Below are 19,614 nucleotides of genomic sequence, written 5' to 3'. Positions count from 1 at the left end.
TGATAATGACACTAAGCATGTAGTCATTTTCTTAACATCTCCTATGATACCAAAATCACTATTATGTTTCAATAACCTGCATCTCACTTTTTTTGGACTCTGAAATTTTCTAGGATCCTTCCACTATTTCCCCTGTTTTCACTACAGCCTTAAAAGAGAAAAAGTTCTCCTCTGTTGTATAGGGCCGCTGTGAGAAAAAGAAAACAGAGAAGGCAGTATCTTTTGAGAAATAGTACCAATGTAATACTTAAGGTAGAAGATTTCAAGATAGCTATAAGATCTCCGTGTTTTCAAAAACAGAGAAAAAAATATACATTCCATGTTAAGAGAAATACAAAATTTTTAAGACAGTAATAATCAGCACGTGTACAGTACCATATTCTTGATTTAAGAGATGGTAAGAAGGTCACTATGAAGGTCACTATGAGTCAGAACTGACTAGACAGCAAACAGTTTGGTTTTGTTTTGAAGAGGGTCCCAGAGGAGCCCTGGAAACCCTATGTGGCAGTTCTACTCTGTCATATAGGGTCACTATGAGTGGGAATCAACTCGAAGGCAGTGGGTTTGGGTTTTTGTTGTTGTTGTTTATTTGTTTTTAAGAAGAGCCTAAAGAAAATTTGGAGATATTTACCACTATTTCAAATTTTATTTTCAACTACCTGTGATATATCTGTACTTGACTGGCTTAGCTTGGATCCAGATTCCACACCTGGAATATTAATTAACCTATGGTTGAGGGACAGGGCCACACAAGGTGCATTCAGGTGTCACCTCTCAAAAGGCCTACTCTATGTAATGTTATACTGCAACCTGCCCCTCCTCCATTCCTCATCCTTCCTCCTGCTCTGCTTTTGCTCTTTTCTCCATAGTGCTCAACATGATAGCTTACTTCAGAGTTTACTTTTTAAATATTATATTTGTGCATTCCCTTCCCAACCCTCTGCCCTTCACCAAAGTGTAAGCACCAGGAGGACAGGGATTTATGCCTGTGTGTTCACTCATATTCCAAATGATTGTGTGTTCACACTTAATATTCCAAACGCCTGGTACAGACATAAATATAGGTTGACAATAGGCGGACAATAAATATAGGGTGAATGAGCGAATAAATGGCTTCTGTGAGCCCACTCCTATAAATGTGACAGAAGTTCCCAGAGCAGAGTGGCTGAGCAGAAAACTCAGTATATGCCCACTACACATGAGTGGACATAGACATGCCTATCCTTTACCATCCTTTATTATGTTGTCTGTTTTTTTTTTTTTTTTCTATATAGCACTTATAACTATCTGACATTATGTTTCAGTGTATATTCTATTCTCCACAAGAAGGAAGACTTTATGAGTGTTGGAACTTGCTTAACAAGGGTAGGAACTTAGTTCTTCAGCATCAAGGATGGTTTCCAGCATGTGGTAGGTGTTCAATTGGTATTCTTTTTTAAATAAAATAATTGAATGAAGACACATTCATGGAAATGAACTGAACTCCAAAGCCTTTTTCTTTTTCCATCAAGACTAAAAAAAGTCTAGTTGAAAGAGAAGGCATAAGCACAAATAAAATTTAATAAGAATGTAAGTGCAAAATAGAAATATATTTTAAACTATGAAAGATACGGTAAAGCATGATCGTTAAATAAAATGTGCTAAAAAAAATGAGTGCTGACTTTCTGATGAGGGTGTGGGGATGAGCGTGGCATGGAATTCCCAAGGCTGCTGCAGTCTGAAAATGCTCTATTGAAGAAGAAGTGCTAAAATCGGATCTTAGAAGCTGGGTAAGATTCAAGGATAAAAGTTGGAAAAGCATTCTAGGTGGGAGAGCTGGGAGGAAGGTGGTATGGGAGAAAGAACATGGAGGTAGGTGAAGAAGGCTTGAGCTCTTGAACAGTTTGGAGAGTACAGAGCAGTAGCTTAGGTGACAAGACTGGGAGGCTGAAGTTAGATTGAAAAAAGCTGTGAACGACAAGGTAAGGAATCACCAAACCTATCTTTCACAAAAATTATTTGTATTTTCCCACCTCTTTGTCTCATCTCCCAGGTATAATACCGTCTATTCCATCATAAACATATATTTGCAAAAATAACATTGTACATTGCTATAAACTGTCAAAATTTCAAGCATGTGACAATTCTGCTAATAGCCTTACAACATAGGCAATTTTCAAACATCATCCCCATAAGAAAACTGGCAGCGTGGCAAGGACCTGACTTGCAAGTCAGGAAAATACAACAAGAAATACTAATGACTTATAAAGCCATACTACACATTATTTTATTGCTTGTAAAAACAATTATATTGCCAAAGAAACAAGAAAAATTGTAATACTAATAATCTTCTCATGCTGCTCTTCATTTTAGAGTGCTTCAGAAATGCATCATACCTGTGGGTCTCTGTAAATTCTTTTGTACTAAAATTCTTCTCAGAGTACCATCCATGGCTGCTTCTTCTATGTGGGAGCGGTCTCCAACGACAGTCCAGTACATCATCCTGAAGAGAGGAGGCCAAGAGGTTAGACTATTGATGTTACTGTTATAGCTTGAGTTTGTCCCAAATAAGCAGTGTCTTTTTTTTCTCCACACTATATGCATCAGGATCATGCTAGAATGCCTTAAAGTGCAGATTCCTGGATGCAACCCTAAACACAAAGAATGGGAACCTTCAACAGTGGATCCCAGAAATTGACATTTAAACAAATTTGATACTATGTACACTAAGTTTGATAACTATTCCTTAGGAGCCCTTGCTTTGCATTGGTTAAGAGCTCGACTGGTAATCACAAGTTTGCCAGTTGGAATCCACCAGCCACTCCTTGGAAACCCTATGGTACAGTTCCACTCTGTCCTATAGGGTCGCTAGAAGTTGGATTCAACTTGAGGGCAATGGGTTTGGTTTGCTTTGGTATTTCCTAATAAGATAAATAACAACTTATTTAATATTCAAATTTCAATTTTTGAAATTCCATTAAAATCTCAGAGGGAAAATATTTCTACCATGTGAAACTATCCTCTTGTGACAGAACATTCATTCTGTTTTGGATGTGACATCAAGATGCTGCTTTTTTTTTTTTTTTTTTTTTAGAGAGAAGTAACTGTTTTCTTAAACAGAAATTATTCTCTCATTTAGAAAACAAAACAGTGTATAAATATAATAAGTAAATTAATAGTTTTTTTTTTTTACTCAGTATCTAATGATCCACTTTATAACTTCATGGATGATTAGGAAGTTTTTGCTTTGTTTTGTTTTTTAACGTTTTCATATTTCTTTTTTTGAATATTGCTTATAGGTTTACCTCTTCAAGCAAAAGAAAGGAAATCTTTGAATCAAATTGTTTAAATTTGTTTATACTGTATTTTACTCAAACAGTGCATGCCTTCCACGTTTGTTTGGCAACCTACAACCCTACAGCATATTTTCTAAGTGCCCCAATGCCAATTTTATTTTACATTTTATTGTAAAAGAATTAGCATAGCACACTTAACAAAAATACCTCATGGGGAGAGGGAGCAGTTACATAGAAAAGGCATGCATTATTTTCATAAAGATATAGTACATATACTTTTATCATTCATTATTACAAACAACCCAAAATATCAATACTCTACATTTAATATGTTTAATATTATGTTTATTATCTTGAAATTTCACTTCTAGATTAAAAATAATAGTTCTGTTTCTATCACATCAGTTTCATTATTCTGCAATACACACACCACGCACACGCACACATACACACAGATTATATACTGTAGCAATCTTTCTAGAAAAAATAAAATTTCAAGTGAAAAGGACATGCTTTTACACAGAAGAAAAGACACAGGGATTTTCAGGAGCATACGTTGAACACTCACTAAAGAAACAAAACCACAGAGCATGGGTTGATACTCAGATAAAAAAATATATATATAAATATTAAGCCATTAACCTACCCTCTTTTAGGATTTACAGCAATAGCATAGGGTTCTCCAGCCATATTTGTTAAAAGTCTGGTGCAGTTGGGGCCATTCAGCTGTCCTACATTGATAGAATACCTCAGACTTGTCCAGTGAGTGGTGTAGTAACTGAACCAGTGCATTCTAGAATGATCAGTCCAGTAAATATTTCCAGCAACCCAGTCAACAGCAATGTCCCTGGGTCTTTTAAATTCAGGACACTAAAAGAAAACAAAATAATAAACCACAGTATTTTCAAAAGAAATTAGTGGAGTTTTCTGTATGCATGCATTGATATTTGGAAAGAAAAATACTATGTGCACATGGTCAGATGTTACTTGTTACATAGATTTCCTAAGAACACACATACTTTATTTTATTCTTATTCCTTAGATGTATAACTGTGCAAATCTTACATGTACAGCTCCTTGGAGTTTTACCTATAAATTTCCCTGTTTAACTACCACCCAGCTAGGATATTGCCAGCCTGGGGCGGATTATCCAACAGGCAAAGGAAGCATGGTGCTTACCTTGCTTATCAGATCATCTGTACTGAACAATTTCACATTTTTTCACCACATAAAAGATTCTGCTTCTAGTTTTGGCTGTCATCTGTCTCTCTCCCAACCCCACAACACCTTCCTACAGAATCAAAGCCTTTTTTTCAAATGTACAATCCCTGACAGGGGCGGATGGTCCAATAAGCAAGGTAAGCACGGGTTTACTTGTGCTTACCAATCTGTAATGAACATCATAGGAGTTTTGCCACATCAAAGATATACCCAAGTAAAGTTGTTCATTACTTATGGTCTGGTAAGCAAGGTAAGCACTGTGCTTACTTTGTCTGTTAGATAATCCTCCCCATTCCAGCACTCCAGAACGATCTCCTGTGACCTCTCCCAATCAATATCCAACTGAGAGTAACCATAATTATGACATCTCTGGATTAGTTTAAACAAATTCATGTAAATAGAATCATAACCTTTTATGCCTGACTTTTTTCACTCAACATCATGTCTGCAAATTCCTCTATGTTGTTTTATGTGTCCATTACTAATACTTTTTATTGCTCTGTTCACTGTATGAATGTCACTTGTTTTATTTGTAGTTTTTGTCTGTTACAAATGAAGCCATCAGTATTCTTGTACATGACTTTTTTATAGCTGCATGCACTCATTTCTGTTGGCTATTTACCCAGGAAAGGGACTCCCTGAGTGGTGCAAACTGGTAACATGCTCAACTGTTAATTGAAATGTTGACAGTTTGAATCCACTCAGAGATGCCTTGGAAGAACGTCCTGGTGACCTACTTCTGAAAAATTACCCGCTGAAAACCCTGCAGAGCACAGTTCTATTCCGACACACCTGTGGTCACCATGAGTTAGAACTGACTCAGTGAGAAATGGTTGAGTTAGTCGGATTTAGGGTATTCACGTGTTTAGCTTAGATACAGCTAGAATTTTTTTTTTCAGAGTTTGTACCAATATACAATCTATTCAGCAATGTAAGAAAGTCCAGGTTGCTTTGCATTCTCACCATACATAATTTGATTTAAAAATTAGAAAAATTTTAGTACAGAAAGAAGCATTTAGAAAGATACTGTATTTAAACATTTTTTGAGAACGTTACAATGTCCTCCATTTATATTACATCTGGGAGCTTGAATTTTCTGCTTAATATACAATTGTATTGAGTTATTGTGAGGCAAAGTTAAGAGTGTTCATTGGGGATAGACAGCAAGGAAAATAATATAAGCTCTGTGCCCCTCAATTAACTTGATCACTTTGAGCCAAAATTAGTAATTAATTTATCATGGCCAGGTTTATAGTGCATACCCAAAAGTGAGAAAAGATTCCCAGAGGTATTGTATCAAGAATAGAAACAATTATTTGAAGGTGATTACAACTATACATGTGGTCAATATGTAAGAGCATCTTTAGGACCAAACAACCAATGGAAACATGAGTTTTTAATACATAATAGTTTCCTGTGTGGTTTAATAGCAAATTTTCTTAAGCAGAGGACTTGGATTAAAGGAGAAGACTGATCATTTCAAACAGAGCATGGGATGCCAAGTAACAGGAGTTGCAAGTCATTGTCTGCTATGCCACTACTGAGGTCTCAAAGAAGAGAAATATAGTTCGAACTAAGCATAGAACCCATAGACAATTTCTAATGAACTTCATTATCAATACTTTTGCTTATTGGAATCACAACTAAAATCATGAAATTTTATAGTACCCTATTACCTAAAAGGAGCCCAGGAGGCACAGTGGTAAAGACCTTGGCTTCTAACCAAGAGGTCAGTGGTTTGAATCCAACAGCTACTCCATGGAAACCTTATGGTGCAGTTCTACTCTGTCCTATAGGGTCGCTATGAGTTGGAATCGACTTGACAGCAAAACGGTTTTTCCTTCTTCAAAAGACTCTGGTGGCATAGTCCTTAAGTGCTTGGCTGCTAACCAAATGGTCAGTGGTTTGAACCCACCCAGTGACTCCATGGGAGAAAGATGTGGCAGACCGCTTCCGTAAAGATTTACAGCCTTGGAAACCCAGTGGTGCAGTTTTACTCCTTCCTTTAGTGTTGTTATCAGTCAGAATCAACTTGATGGCAATGGGTGGGTCTGCTTCCTCAACTCTAACTATCTATCCAACAATACTATCCATCTATCCAATACTATTCATCTATTCAACAATATCTCAGGATTTACTGAAATTTAGTGTAAAATACTCTGCAAAACAGTGTGCTCTAGAAACGCTATATAAATAGTATTCATTGATGGGAAGAATATAAAGATCTGCCCTAGACAAACCACAAAATCATTTGCAAACACTCCACTGTTATTTAAGTTTTGTGAGTCCCTCACCTCCAATTTGGCAGCATTTATGTAACATTTAAAAGTAAATATATCACCAAAGGGTATGTACAGGCCAATGTGAGTCATAAATTTATAAACATAAGAGACGATGGCAAAAATCCCCATTATAAGATGTGTAGAGACTGTCAGAACACATTTATCATTTTCTAACACCAGTAGAGCAAATCTTTAGCATTCAAAAAATATGATGAAAGTTGTCTAGCATAATCATAGGAAAACACCTATTTTTCTGTATCAGATGTAAATATATACACACGATTTTCCATTCTAATGGTATCCCTGCCAAAATATGACATATTTCATGGAAAGTTCCACTTTTCTTGAATTTAAGATTTTCATTTTATATAACACAGGCTCAAACAAAAAACAAAAAACTGGCATTATTTCCATTCTATACTTCTAAACTTGGCCTACTGACAATTAAGAAGCCTAATTTCGAATCCGAATTCCTATATTCAGAAGTTTGATTTAGTGATATGTTTTCGGGTAAGCAGATTGGTGAAGATTCTATCGATGATCAATTCTAGAAAGATAAATCAAACTTAAGTCACATTTATAGGGTAAAAAATATGGACGTGGGAATGGAAAAAACCGTATTTGTCATGCTACGCTCGGTAATACTGACGAGCTATACCAAAACCAAACCAAACCATTGCCATTGAGTCAATTCTGACTCAGAGCAACCCTATACAACAGAGTAAAAATACCCCATAGGGTTTCCAAGGAGTGACTGGTGGATTTGGATCACCAACATTTTGGTTAGCAGCCAGAGCTCTTAACCACTACACCACAAGGGTTTCCCTTACACCTAGACATCTATTCTCCGGTTCCTGGATCCAGGAATTCTTAACGTCGTTCCGGTAATAACTAATGTAGTTAGAATATGGAGTAAAGGATGGTCACCACCGAATTAATTCAACTTGAAGTCATATTGTTATCAGTGACAAGACGATTCTCAGAAAATAATGGAAAGAGGGTACACACATTAGCAGGTATTCATCCCTAATAACTCACAACCTCTTGAGTTCTCGTTGATTCTCAATGTTGCATCAATCATATAAGAACAAAAGGAGAAGGAGGAGGAGAAAGGAGGAAAAGAAGCAGGCAACAACATGGTCCTATTCTCAAAGAGCCTATGGTTGAATTAGAAAATCAACTTTAATAGGCAGTTTCGTCGTTGTCGTTGCCCTGTGCCGTCAAGTTGATTTCGACTTATAACCACCCTATATGACAAGAGTAGAAATGCCCCATAGGGTATTCAAGTCTGTAATTTTTTGGAGAGCAGATAATCCCCTTTTACATAATGACCAGGATTATGAATAGTATAAGCCATATGAAGGGACTTTTATATTGAAAGGAAGTTAGCTGGAGAGTGAAAGGCAGAGACTCTGTTGGATCTTGATATCATGAAGAGATAATATATAGGCGAGGGATCAAAATCAATCAGGTAAATGTAAAAAGTAGGAAAACACAGAAAAGGAAAATAGTTTTTAGAAGTGGAAACAGATTCTGACATGGGAAAACAGAAATAGGAAAGCTAAGCCACATGTAACAAAGAAGTTAAAAGCAAAACAAACAAAACAGATTGGAAAAAATTAGAAAATATGCAAAGCTTTCATTTGCCCCCTTGGCTAGCTCACTAGACAGATGGGCCAATGAACTGAAAGCACTAATGAAATGCGTCCTGATTATGAGACTGCGGTAGCATGTGGTTACCCTGACAGCAAAACCATTGCTCCTATTGTTGCACAAAGTAGAAAACACGTTTTGACTGTTTTTTCCAGCAGATGGTTTCTTTCCTAATAAATTTTCTAAAAACACGGACACATTTTTAGGTGTGAGGCATACTTCTTTTTAGAGATATACTAGTCAAATGAATGCCATTACCACCAAGGCAATTTTGACTCGTAGCGACCCACAGGACAGAGTAGAACTGCCCATAGGGTTTCCAAGGCTGTAATCTTTATGGAAGCAGACTGCCACGTCTTTCTCCCATGGAGCAGCTTTTGGTTAGCAGCTGAACCTTATCCAGTTTTTCACCGGGGATCCTTGTCAAAATAAATGAGATCCTTAAATTTCAGAAAAATCGACAGCTTGATTGTAACAAAATCAAAGTTTACTACTTTAAATCATTAACCCTTTACAGTTGTAGATTATAGCCCTATCTGTCACAATTCCAGCTTCAGTAAACTAACTGTACAAGTCACTGGAGACATTTGTTTTAAATCAAGAGAAAATTTATGAAGGGGAGTTCAAGCAATTGAGCCATAGAAATACTGTCTTCTTTTTAACAAATTTTCTACTGTTGGAAATGTACTGAAGTCAGGTTGAGAATACATAGCTAACAGGAGAATAGCTTAAGGTGATATCACATTTTTTTTTTTTGTTTGTGATTTTTTTTCAGCTTTGTGTACAGTCCAAGAATGAAAAGGTTCATTCATTTTTATGAAAGCTAATTATCTCCTAAAGCGATGTATTTAAAACAAAGATATACAGCTATTCTCAAGACTCTGTGTGTGTATCTGCACAGTAAATAAAAATTTATTTATATTTTTGGTCCACAAAATATAGAGCCCACAAAATATAAATCAGATTAAATCCCCATAAACCAAGAAATGGAAATAAAATAATGATTACATAAATTTTAAATATACTAAATTCTATTGACTCACTAATGTTACAAAAAAAATCTGGATGCTTAGTGTTTCAGTCAAGGGACTCATCTAACAACGCTAAATTTTAAAAAGAAGCAAAGAAAGATATAGTTAGAGTTAGAATATGTAAAACTACCTCAGCAATGAAACCCTTGGCTTATATTTACAAAGTGTTTTGTTATTTCACATAATTTTAAGACTACTGTGATCTGCATTTGGGCCATGGCAACGTGGCACAAACTCTCTGCTAAAGGATAACAAACCAAGTAAATGTATGCAATCCTCAGACAATTTCCGAAAGAAAGCAAAATTTGTCTGTGGATTACATATTCAATATTACACGTGATCTTGATTATCAAGTTTTGTGGGGTTTTTTTGCATGCTCGGTCCTCCTTGACTCATATTTCTTCTGTGTCCCATCTCCCCCTGCAAAAAAATAAAAGCAAAACAAACAAAAAAAAAACCTGACTCTCAAAACACTGTCATATAAACAAAAGGTATCATGGCAGACTAGGAAACACAGTAAAGTTGGAATCAGAAGATCTTGTTTTAAGTGTTTTCTTTCTTAAGTACAATGGCCTAAAATAAAGACTGTGAGGTATGTGATCTGTAAGACGCCTTTAACTTCTAAACACTAAACTATATAATAGTGTAAATATTATCCATTCCAAGTAAGCCTGCCTCTGATGTAGCCTTAAATATACGAACATGTAGGCGTTAGTAGGTGAAGACTTTGTTGCAGTTTACAGAAGCAGCATTGACAGCATCACCCTACCAGAACGATCTGGAAATAAGGCAGCAAAGGACCCTCGAAGAAGTACAATTATCCCAGCACAACCCATACAATCACAGGTATTCAGGGTTACCTGAAAGCCGAGATTACAAAATTATAGGCTGAGGGATAAATATATTTGAGCCAATGGTTAAGCGCTTGGCTTAAGCACTCGAAAGGTCAGTGGTTCAAACCCACCAGCCACTTTACAGGCAATCTGCTCCAGTAAAGATTTACAGCCTAGGAAACCGGATGGAGCAGTTCTACTCTTTCCTATAGTGTTGTTATGAGTGGGAATTGACTTGGACAACACATACACTCTTAAGTAGAGTCTAACTTTCAAAATTTAGATGTTACTTTAAATCCAAACTTTCATTTTTTTCTTGAAAAATAAGAATTGTAATATATCAGTATGAAGCCAATATTCCAGAAAAGCAGTTTTGCTGGCCTTGATTTAATGGGACATTTGTTCTTCAGGTTGATGCTATCATTGGGGCTCCAGTGCTTATGTCCAACGTGTGACACTCGTTTATATTTCCTGCCTAGCTTCTTTATTTATATGCATTTGGTTGGCATCCATGCTTTATAGAGATAAACAGAAGTTGACTTTAACTAATAAATCATGTATCTTTCAGAAATTGGGCTAAGACAACAATTAATACATAGGAAAGGAAGAGTTAAAGAAGCAAACATTGAGAATGTACCTCCAGGACCCTTTTAGTAAGCAACTTGTAGATGAAAAAAAATACTCAATATATGTCACAGATGTGCATGTATACACACACACATAAATTGGGCTCTTATAACTCAATGCTTCTTATCCATCAGTTCATGCAGACTGTGAATGTACATGGGTGTGCATGTGTGTGTGTGTAAAATTTACATATATATGTGTATGTAAAATGCTGGGTTTTATATATCACTGTCTTGCCAGAGCCTTTAAAATGAGCTAGTCTCCCAACACCTTATTACTCCTTAGAGAAAATAACTCTGAAATTTCCGATTCTAAACAGCCAAATATCACATGGATGGATCTCACACTCATTATGCTGAATGGAAGAGGTCAGATGAAAGGATCCTTAAAATGTGTATAAAATTCTAGAAAACGCAAACTAATTTATAAAGAGAGAAAATAGATCAATGGTTGCTTGGTGATGGGAGGGAGATGGCAAGAGGGCGAAAGATAAGTATTACCAAGGACCATCACAGGAAACATTTGGGATCATGGATTTATTAATTATCTTGATTGTGGTGATCGTTTTACAAGTGTATACAGATGTCAAAAAATTTCAAATTGTGTATTATCTATATATGAATATGTGCAAATTATTGCTTGTAATTTATACCTTAATCAAGCTGTTAAAATGCTATAGATGTTCAAGCATGTAAATTCATAGAAAAATATATTTTGTTATGGTACAGAACAAATTGATGACTTATTAAGAGGCGTACAAGTTTTGAGGGGGCACAGTTAAAGGAAGATGTTTACTTTTTATGCTGCATATGTATTTATTTTTTTTATAAAAAATATGTGTTTAAATATCAATTTTAAAATTAAAAAGACCATAATACTTATGCAATGCTGATTTTCCTTGCCATACAACAGTTAATATTTTCTTTGTATATATCCCTATGTATACCAATTTTTTTTATACCAAAGATTTGCAAATAATTCATTGCTTTGACTATTTTAATTTAATTTAAACTTCCTATTTCATACCACCTACATAAATTAACCATTTGCGTGTCCCAGGCGCAGAGTCCCTGGGACACGCAAATAGTAAAGCATGCATTACCAGCCAAAAGGTGGGCAGTTTGAGCCCACCCAGAGGCACCTCCAAAGACAGACCTGGTGATCTGCTTCCAAAAAAGTAATAGGCTTGAAAATCCTATGGAGTAGGTCTACTCTGCCCATATTGGGTCACTATAAGTTCAAATTGACTTGATGGCAACTACAACAACAACAACAACAATGTGACAATCACTATTTCAAATGCAGACAATACAGCAGTGATCGAAAACAGTAAAAGTAACCTGCTTTTTGGAACTTATTTACAGTAGAGGGAGACAGACAATCAGTAGTAAGCATAATAAATGACTAAATTACATAACTAGCTCATAAGTGTTATGGAAAAAAAAGAGCGAGACATTGAAGATCCAAAGACAGAAGTGGGGCTCCAGGTTGCAATTACAAGTAATTGCTTAGAAGGTGACATTTGAGCAAAGACTTGAAGGAGTTGTGAGATTGAGCTCTGTAGAATATCTGGGGAATGAACATTGCCAGCAAAGGGGACATTTCAGACAAGACATACATTGGCAGGTACCTGATGAGTTTTAGAAAAAGCATGGAGGCAGAATCCCTGGGAAAGAGTCAGTAATGATGAAAGTGGTGAGAGATGAAGTCAGAGAACTATCAGAAGACCATATCCTGCAAGGCCTTGTAGGACATTGTGAGGACTTTGTCTGCTGTAATGGGGACCGGTAGATATGTTGAGTGGAGGTATGTTGTGATCACATTTATGTTTTCGAAAGAGTATTCTGATTGCTGTATTGAGAACAGGTTATAGGTGGGTGAGTAGGGAAGGAAGGGGGCCATTTAGGAGGCTCTTACAGTAACCCAGAAGAAAGATTATGGTGGTTCAAAACTAGATGCAGGAAGTAAAACTGAAGAAAAATCACTGTTCTGGACATATCATGAAGGTAGATTTAACAGATTGTGTGATTCCGGGTTATGAGAGAAGTCACTGATGACTCCAAGATTTTGGTCCTCAGCAAGTGGAAAATGGAATTGCCATTAAATGAGATGGATGCAGAAAATTTTGGGAAACACAAGAGAAGTTTGTATTTCAGCATGCTACATTGGGGGCTTTTAAGATGTCCAAATGGAAAAGCAAAGCGAGCAGCTGGCCAGAGGCTGATGTCAGTTAGGTAACTGATAGCTTGTAGATGTATCTTAAACCATGAAACTATATGAAACCATCAAAGAAGTGAGGGAAGATAGAGAGGAAAGGAGAGGACTAAGATGTGAGCTCAGGAGCATCCCAACATTAAGAAAGAAGAAGAGAAGCACCTGGCATAGAAAACTGAGACGGTCAGGAAAACCAAGAGTTTGAACCACCACCAAAATAATAACTACTGATGATTCACCTTCGAACCATTTTGTATTTTAGGGTTATTAAGACATAAAATAATGTAACAAACCAAAGGTTCTACTAAAGCTTTACTGGCTAGGCTGATATTGTTACCCTTGTAGAGAAAGTTTTCTTAGCCCCAGCGCTATTGATATTTTGGGTGGGATAATTTTTGTTGAGGAAAACAACAACCCTCACAGCTGTACCAATAACCCATATCATGATAAACAGAGAAAAGATTGAAGTTGTCAAGGATTTCATTTTACTTGGATCCACAATCACCAGCCATGGAAGCAGCAGTCAAGAAATCAAGACACATTGCATCAGGCAGATCTGCTGCAAAGGACCTCTTTAAAATGTTGAAGAACAAAGATGTCGTCTTGAAGACTAAGGTGCACCTGACCCAAGCCATGGTATTTTCAATCCCATCATATGCATGTGAAAGCTGGACAATGAATAAAGAAGATCAAAGAAGAATAATCGCTTTTGAATTGTGGTGTCGGTGAAGAATATTGAATATACCATGGACTGACAAAAGAACGAACAAATCTGTCCTGGAAGAAGTACAACCAGAATGTTTCTTAGAAGCAAGGATGGCAAGACTGCATCTTACATACTTTGGGCAAGTTGTCAGGAGGGATCAGTCCCTGGAGAAGGGCATCAGGCTTGGTAAAGTACAGGATCAGCTGAAAAGAGGAAGCCAATCAACAAGATGGATTGACACAGTGGCTGCAACGATGGGCTCAAGCAGAACAATGATTGTAGGGATGACACAGGACTGGGCAATGTTTCATTCTGTGGTACATAGGGTTGCTATGAGCCGGAACTGACTCGATGGCGCCTAACAACAGCAACAACAATTTTTGTTATGGGAGGCTATCGTATGCGTTGTAGACAGTTTAGCAGCATCCCTGTCCTCTACCCACTAGATGCCATTAGCACCATCCTTCACCCCCTATAGTTGTGTCTATCAATTTTTTTTCCAGATATTGACAAATGTTCCCTGGATCTGGAGTGATGTAATGGTGGTGGTGGTGGTGGTAGTGGTATTATCTTCCCCAGATGATAACTGCTGTAGAACCACTAAGTGCTTCTTCCATGTACCAAGAGCTTTTGTCAAGATCCTTAATAAGCCTCTGTTGCCAAATTTAATACTTTTCCTCATTAGGGGCCCTGGTGGTGCAGTGGTTAAGCACTACGGCTGCTAACCAAAAAGTTGGCCATTCAAATCCACCAGCTGTTCCTTGGAAACCCGATGGGACAGTTCAACTCTCTCTTATAGGGTCTCTATGAGTTGGAATTGACTCAATGACAAAGGGTTGGGTTTGGTTTGGTTTGACCTCATTTACTTGATCTTTTAGTAGTACACTAAAAATCTTACCTTATTCTCTTTCTCAAAATATTTTCCTCTCAGGCCTTGTGACTCTATGTTACCTTGTTTCATCATAATACACTGGCTACTCTGTGGCTTGTTTTTATATGGCTTCAGAGCTTGGTGCCAGTCCTTCTTTACTTCCCTTCTACTGTCTTTTTGGTAATCAGATCTGGCCTCATGGTTCTAAATATCTCCTACATGTTACTATTCGTTAAATTATACCTCAACCGCAGAGAGCTAAGATCTAGGCTTGAATATGTATGGACTTCTTAACATCTATATTTATATCTCTTACAGCCATCCAGACTTAACATGATTAAAATTGAACCCACAATTTCACATCCTTAGTGTCTATCAAGTTGCACAGTCCAGAAATCTAGGTATCAGTTTTGATTCCGTCCTATCCTGATTTTCCACATTCAATTTATTTTCAAACTTTTAGTTATACTTCTACAACATACATTAAAGCCACTCGCTACCTTTCATCCCCATTGAGACTACAATATTCTAAGCTACAGTCATCTCTAATTTGAAACACCAGAATAGCTTCCTAAGTGGTCTCCTTTTTTTCAGGCTTTTCCTCACCAAATCCCTTCTCTACATAAAAAGCAAAATTGTTGGCTTAAATATAAATATGATAACATTTTTTCCCTCTCATCCCTTAAGTCTTCGCTCAAATCTCATCTGTTCAGCTAGGCCTTTACTAATCACCCTATCCAAAGGAGGCCATACTACATCCGAGTTTTCTTTCTGACTTTAGTATTAATTTCACTCATATCAAAATTTGAATTTTTTGTATTTATTTATTTATGAGTTTATTTGACTTTGTTTCCCTTTCCCAGAATATAAACTCATTGGGACAAAGGACCCTATGTGTGTTATCGTTATTGTTCCCCCAGTACACAGCACCACACCTAACATACAGCAGGCTTTAAATAAAGCTTTCTGTATGAATGAATAAATCTTTATTGGCTCATCTTGTAGTTCCATAAAGTCTGATCAATATTATCTAAGCACCACTAATTATAGAATCATATCTGCATTATAGTCTTATAAGATTATAGTCAGTGAAATTTTGATTATTGATTACAGCTGTTACAGAACCATTTAACTCTAATCAGCATGTATTATTGAGTGTCTGTTTTATGCAGTCAACAACAGTCAGACCACAAAATGGTTACAATGTAAAGATCTGATAGTTTTAGGTTTATCCAGTGTAATCACTAATAATGATAGCAGTTGTTAACTGGTTTGAATGAACTCAGGCGGTTTAAAAAGTATTCTTGCTAACTAAGCAAAGAGAATTTCAATTTAGGGTTACAGTAAACCACCATAACCAAACCTGTAACTATTGAGTTGATTCAAACTCACAGGGACCCTATAGGACAGAGTATAAACAAAGTAGATTTTCACCAATACACAGAAGCTCTAAAATAAGACTCGTGTATCTGTGTATGATGCACAGAGACACACACGTTGGGATGTGAGATTTATAGCTAGAACTGAAATTATAAATTGGAACTTATTAAGGATAACTTAATTGAATATGTTGTTAAAAATCTTTTCAGAAAAATGTGGCTCAATCAAGGAAAAAGATATGATTATTAATGAATAAAATCATAAGCGTGTCCATCTTGAACATTCCCTTTTTCATAACAAAGAAGATGTCAAAAGTGGTATTTTATATTCACTTCTGAAAATCAGGTTGATCAGATGAACCATTTGCTTTGCTCAGGAGTATTCAATTCTTTAATGGTAAAAATTTAATCTGTACTTTTAAAGTGGCTTGCGTTTTTACAAGCATTGACCTACTTTACTGTGTTTATCATCATGTCCTTTGCTGCACAGCATTTCATAGTAAAAATGATAAATTGCCAGAAAGTATGTACTATTGTTGCATAATGCTATCATATTCTGTTCTGACTACTAAAATTCAAATTTAGAAATCTCATTATGCTTTACATATAGATTGAATCATGTCAGTCTTTAAAGTTTTAAATTATTTAATTTTCTTAGAGGGAAAAAAAGTTCATCCATTTTGTATAGCCCAGGGGGTTATAAAATCATAAGCATTTCTAACTATAAATAACTTTCTCTGCATTTTAAATTTAAATTTGCAATCATAATTAGCATTCCAACCATTTTTCACAGATTACAGAAGAGCATTCCACTCATACCTTCCAAAAAATATATTAAAATTATCTCTCTCTGGAATAGACTTAGCTTGCTGGGTAACGTTTTTCTTCTGATACAACGTATTTCCTGCCCTTTGCAGGGATGGAAATATTCCAATATATTCAATGTTTGTGAATCTGCTTTTCCGACATCCTGCTATTATATGGCTAACTTCTTCCATTTGATTCATTTACATTTCATGGCTCATTTCATGTGTGGTAACTAAAGTATCCATTGTTTGACATTGCTTGAGTTGTGTATTTTTTCTCCTTTGCATATTAATTCAGAAATAGGAATCAATAGGTAATAATCAGCCTGGGGAATTTCATTTTCATTTTTCAAGGGGTAGGGAAGTCTCAGGTCAGTATCATTTAATTTTTGTCTCAAAACGTAGAAGATGAAATAGATTGCATATTCATTAAACTAACTTCTCAGTACCCGGTGATTGCTATATCTTATGTGGCACCATATGTCCTAAGGGTAGAGAGGCAATCATTCAGACACAAGCTGAATTGATTGCAGAGGAACAAATTGTCCAGGCAATAGTCGTATAAACATGTACGAAGGCAGACATCTTTTTGAAATCATATGTATTTTTTATCTGGGAGAGACTTTAGAACTCATCTAGTTCAATACTGTACTTGTTTTTCAGATGAGTAAGCTGGGACTCAGAGAAGTGTCATGTCTCTCAAGTTAAAGACTAAGCTGTGCCATGCATAACAGCTGAGTGGCCATGGATAAGTTATTTAATCACTCCAGAACTCACATTTTCCATTACAGTAAGGTGATTCTATCTTTATAATATTATCATATCAGGACTTCAACAAATTAGGAAGCAAAGTTGATAATAAAATAATTGCCTTCATCAGTGTAATATTAAAGTGATTTTTATAATATACTGGCAGGAATTCATATGGAATGCTTCGTGGTTTAGAGTATGATGCTAAAACATTTGGCTCACGTGTTCCAAACTTAAAATCATATTTAGTTATGTATGGTGGGTTCCTTGGTAGAGAATGTATTCCTATTAGTACCCGCTTTTCTTCTTTGTGAATGCTGTCAGTCATGGGTAAGGGTAAGAAGAGAGAAAACAAAAACAAAAACCAACAGAACATCTACAAGTCATCACTACCACTAAATGAGCAAATGAAGTTTCATATCCTATTGGAAGAAGCCCTGGTGGTGTAATGGTTAAGCCCTCGGTTGTTAACAGACAGGTTGGCTATTAGAACCCACCAAAGGCTCCACAGAAGAACTGGTGACCTGCTCCAGTAAAGACTACAGCCTAGGAAACCCTGTGGGGTGGTTCTACTCTGTTAGATAGTCACTAGGAGTCAGAATTGGCTCGACAGTACACAACAACAATGTGCCAAGAACTGTTTTAAGTTCTCCTGAAGTAAAACTAAAAACTTAAGTAAAAATATAAGTAAAAAGAATACACAGAAGCTAAAAAGCTAGAAAGTGCTAGGGGCAAGATACAAACCCAAGCGATCTAACTCCATAGTGTACATTCTTTATCAATTAACAACAGAAATACCATGCAAGTAATGTTCTTGCAAACTAGACTTCTGTTTGAAAGATAAAGGAAGTTAAAGCTAACCAGGACTCTGAGTCAGCCTTTTGGTCTGATAGACAGGCGGATAATTACATGTGAGTGGAGAGCAGAATGAACCGCTGATGAGCTTGGCTCTGGCTTGAACTGTTCTTGATAGAAGTAAAGCTATTATTTAACATGTCTATACGGTCACCACAAGTTGGAATCGACTTGATGGCAACAGGTTTGGTTTTTTAGTTTGGAGGAGGAGGTGTTAATGAAACAACCCTGGTATATATGGACTTTTACTTACAGCTAATTTAATCTAAACCTGAATTTGAATCTAATGTTGCTTCTTTTAAGATCACTTATTTCTGTCTACTTACTGATAAAATAGGTTTCAGATTTGCATCAAATAGTATTCAAGGAATTAAAATCTTTACGGTAGTTGTCACTGCAAAAAAAATGCAGTGAGGACTTCCAAATAGGTACCACCAATACTTTTCAAATACAGAACTTGAATTGCATCCTGCTGCGTTAGCACTTGACATTTTGGCTGTAGGTAATGGTCCAGGCCCCACAAAAATAAGTATTTATATGTCATTTTTCTCCCGGGTTATTCCAAAACATACATTACAGAATAACTCGACATGCTCTAAAACAAAAAGAGATATTCTACAACAAAAAATCTAAACAAATGTTCTAGTTTATTTTTCTCAAAAGGAGTAACCATGATATCAACATGTCCATCATACGCCAGCGAGCAGTATTGCTCTGTTGAAGATGTTCCCTGAAATATAGTTATCAGCAGTCATAAGAAATGGTTACACTGTAGGGCTGATCTCTTGTCCTAAGAGAGAAGTAGGTTTCTGATATTGTTAACAATGAAACAATTTCCTCTGCATATTTTTGACAGTTTCTGTTCTAATCTAAAAATGAAGTGATGATTCTCAATTTCATCTCATGACGAAAAGGGCTCATGTTCATAATATATTTGAAAGTAGTACGAAATGGTTCAGAAATTTCAGCTATTATTCATTACCCTTCTTGTACAACTAAGGCAGCTGCATTGAAAGAAAAATAACATCATGCAATTAAAGTAAATTGCATGCAGTTACAGAAAATAAATAAGTAGAAAAAAATTTTATTTCTACATGAGAAGAATATTTGG

At 36.2% G+C, this 19,614-nt stretch overlaps 1 protein-coding gene across 1 annotated transcript in view; it reads right to left on the bottom strand.

Annotated features, from left to right (window-relative positions):
• LRP1B (LDL receptor related protein 1B) overlaps positions 1-19,614 on the bottom strand; it is a 1,749,164-nt gene that overhangs the window by 103,660 nt on the left and 1,625,890 nt on the right. Inside the window, exons 77-78 of the mRNA XM_064287257.1 lie at positions 3,922-4,145; positions 2,376-2,482 (exon numbers count right to left, since the gene is read on the bottom strand). Of these exons, the coding sequence (XP_064143327.1) occupies positions 2,376-2,482; positions 3,922-4,145 (331 nt within the window). The remainder of the gene's footprint in view (positions 1-2,375; positions 2,483-3,921; positions 4,146-19,614) is intronic.

Source organism: Loxodonta africana, chromosome 6 (assembly GCF_030014295.1).
Source record: "Loxodonta africana isolate mLoxAfr1 chromosome 6, mLoxAfr1.hap2, whole genome shotgun sequence".
NCBI lineage: Eukaryota > Metazoa > Chordata > Mammalia > Proboscidea > Elephantidae > Loxodonta > Loxodonta africana.
Note: the sequence above shows the minus strand (reverse complement) of the source record. Positions and strands in the feature narration are given on the sequence as shown.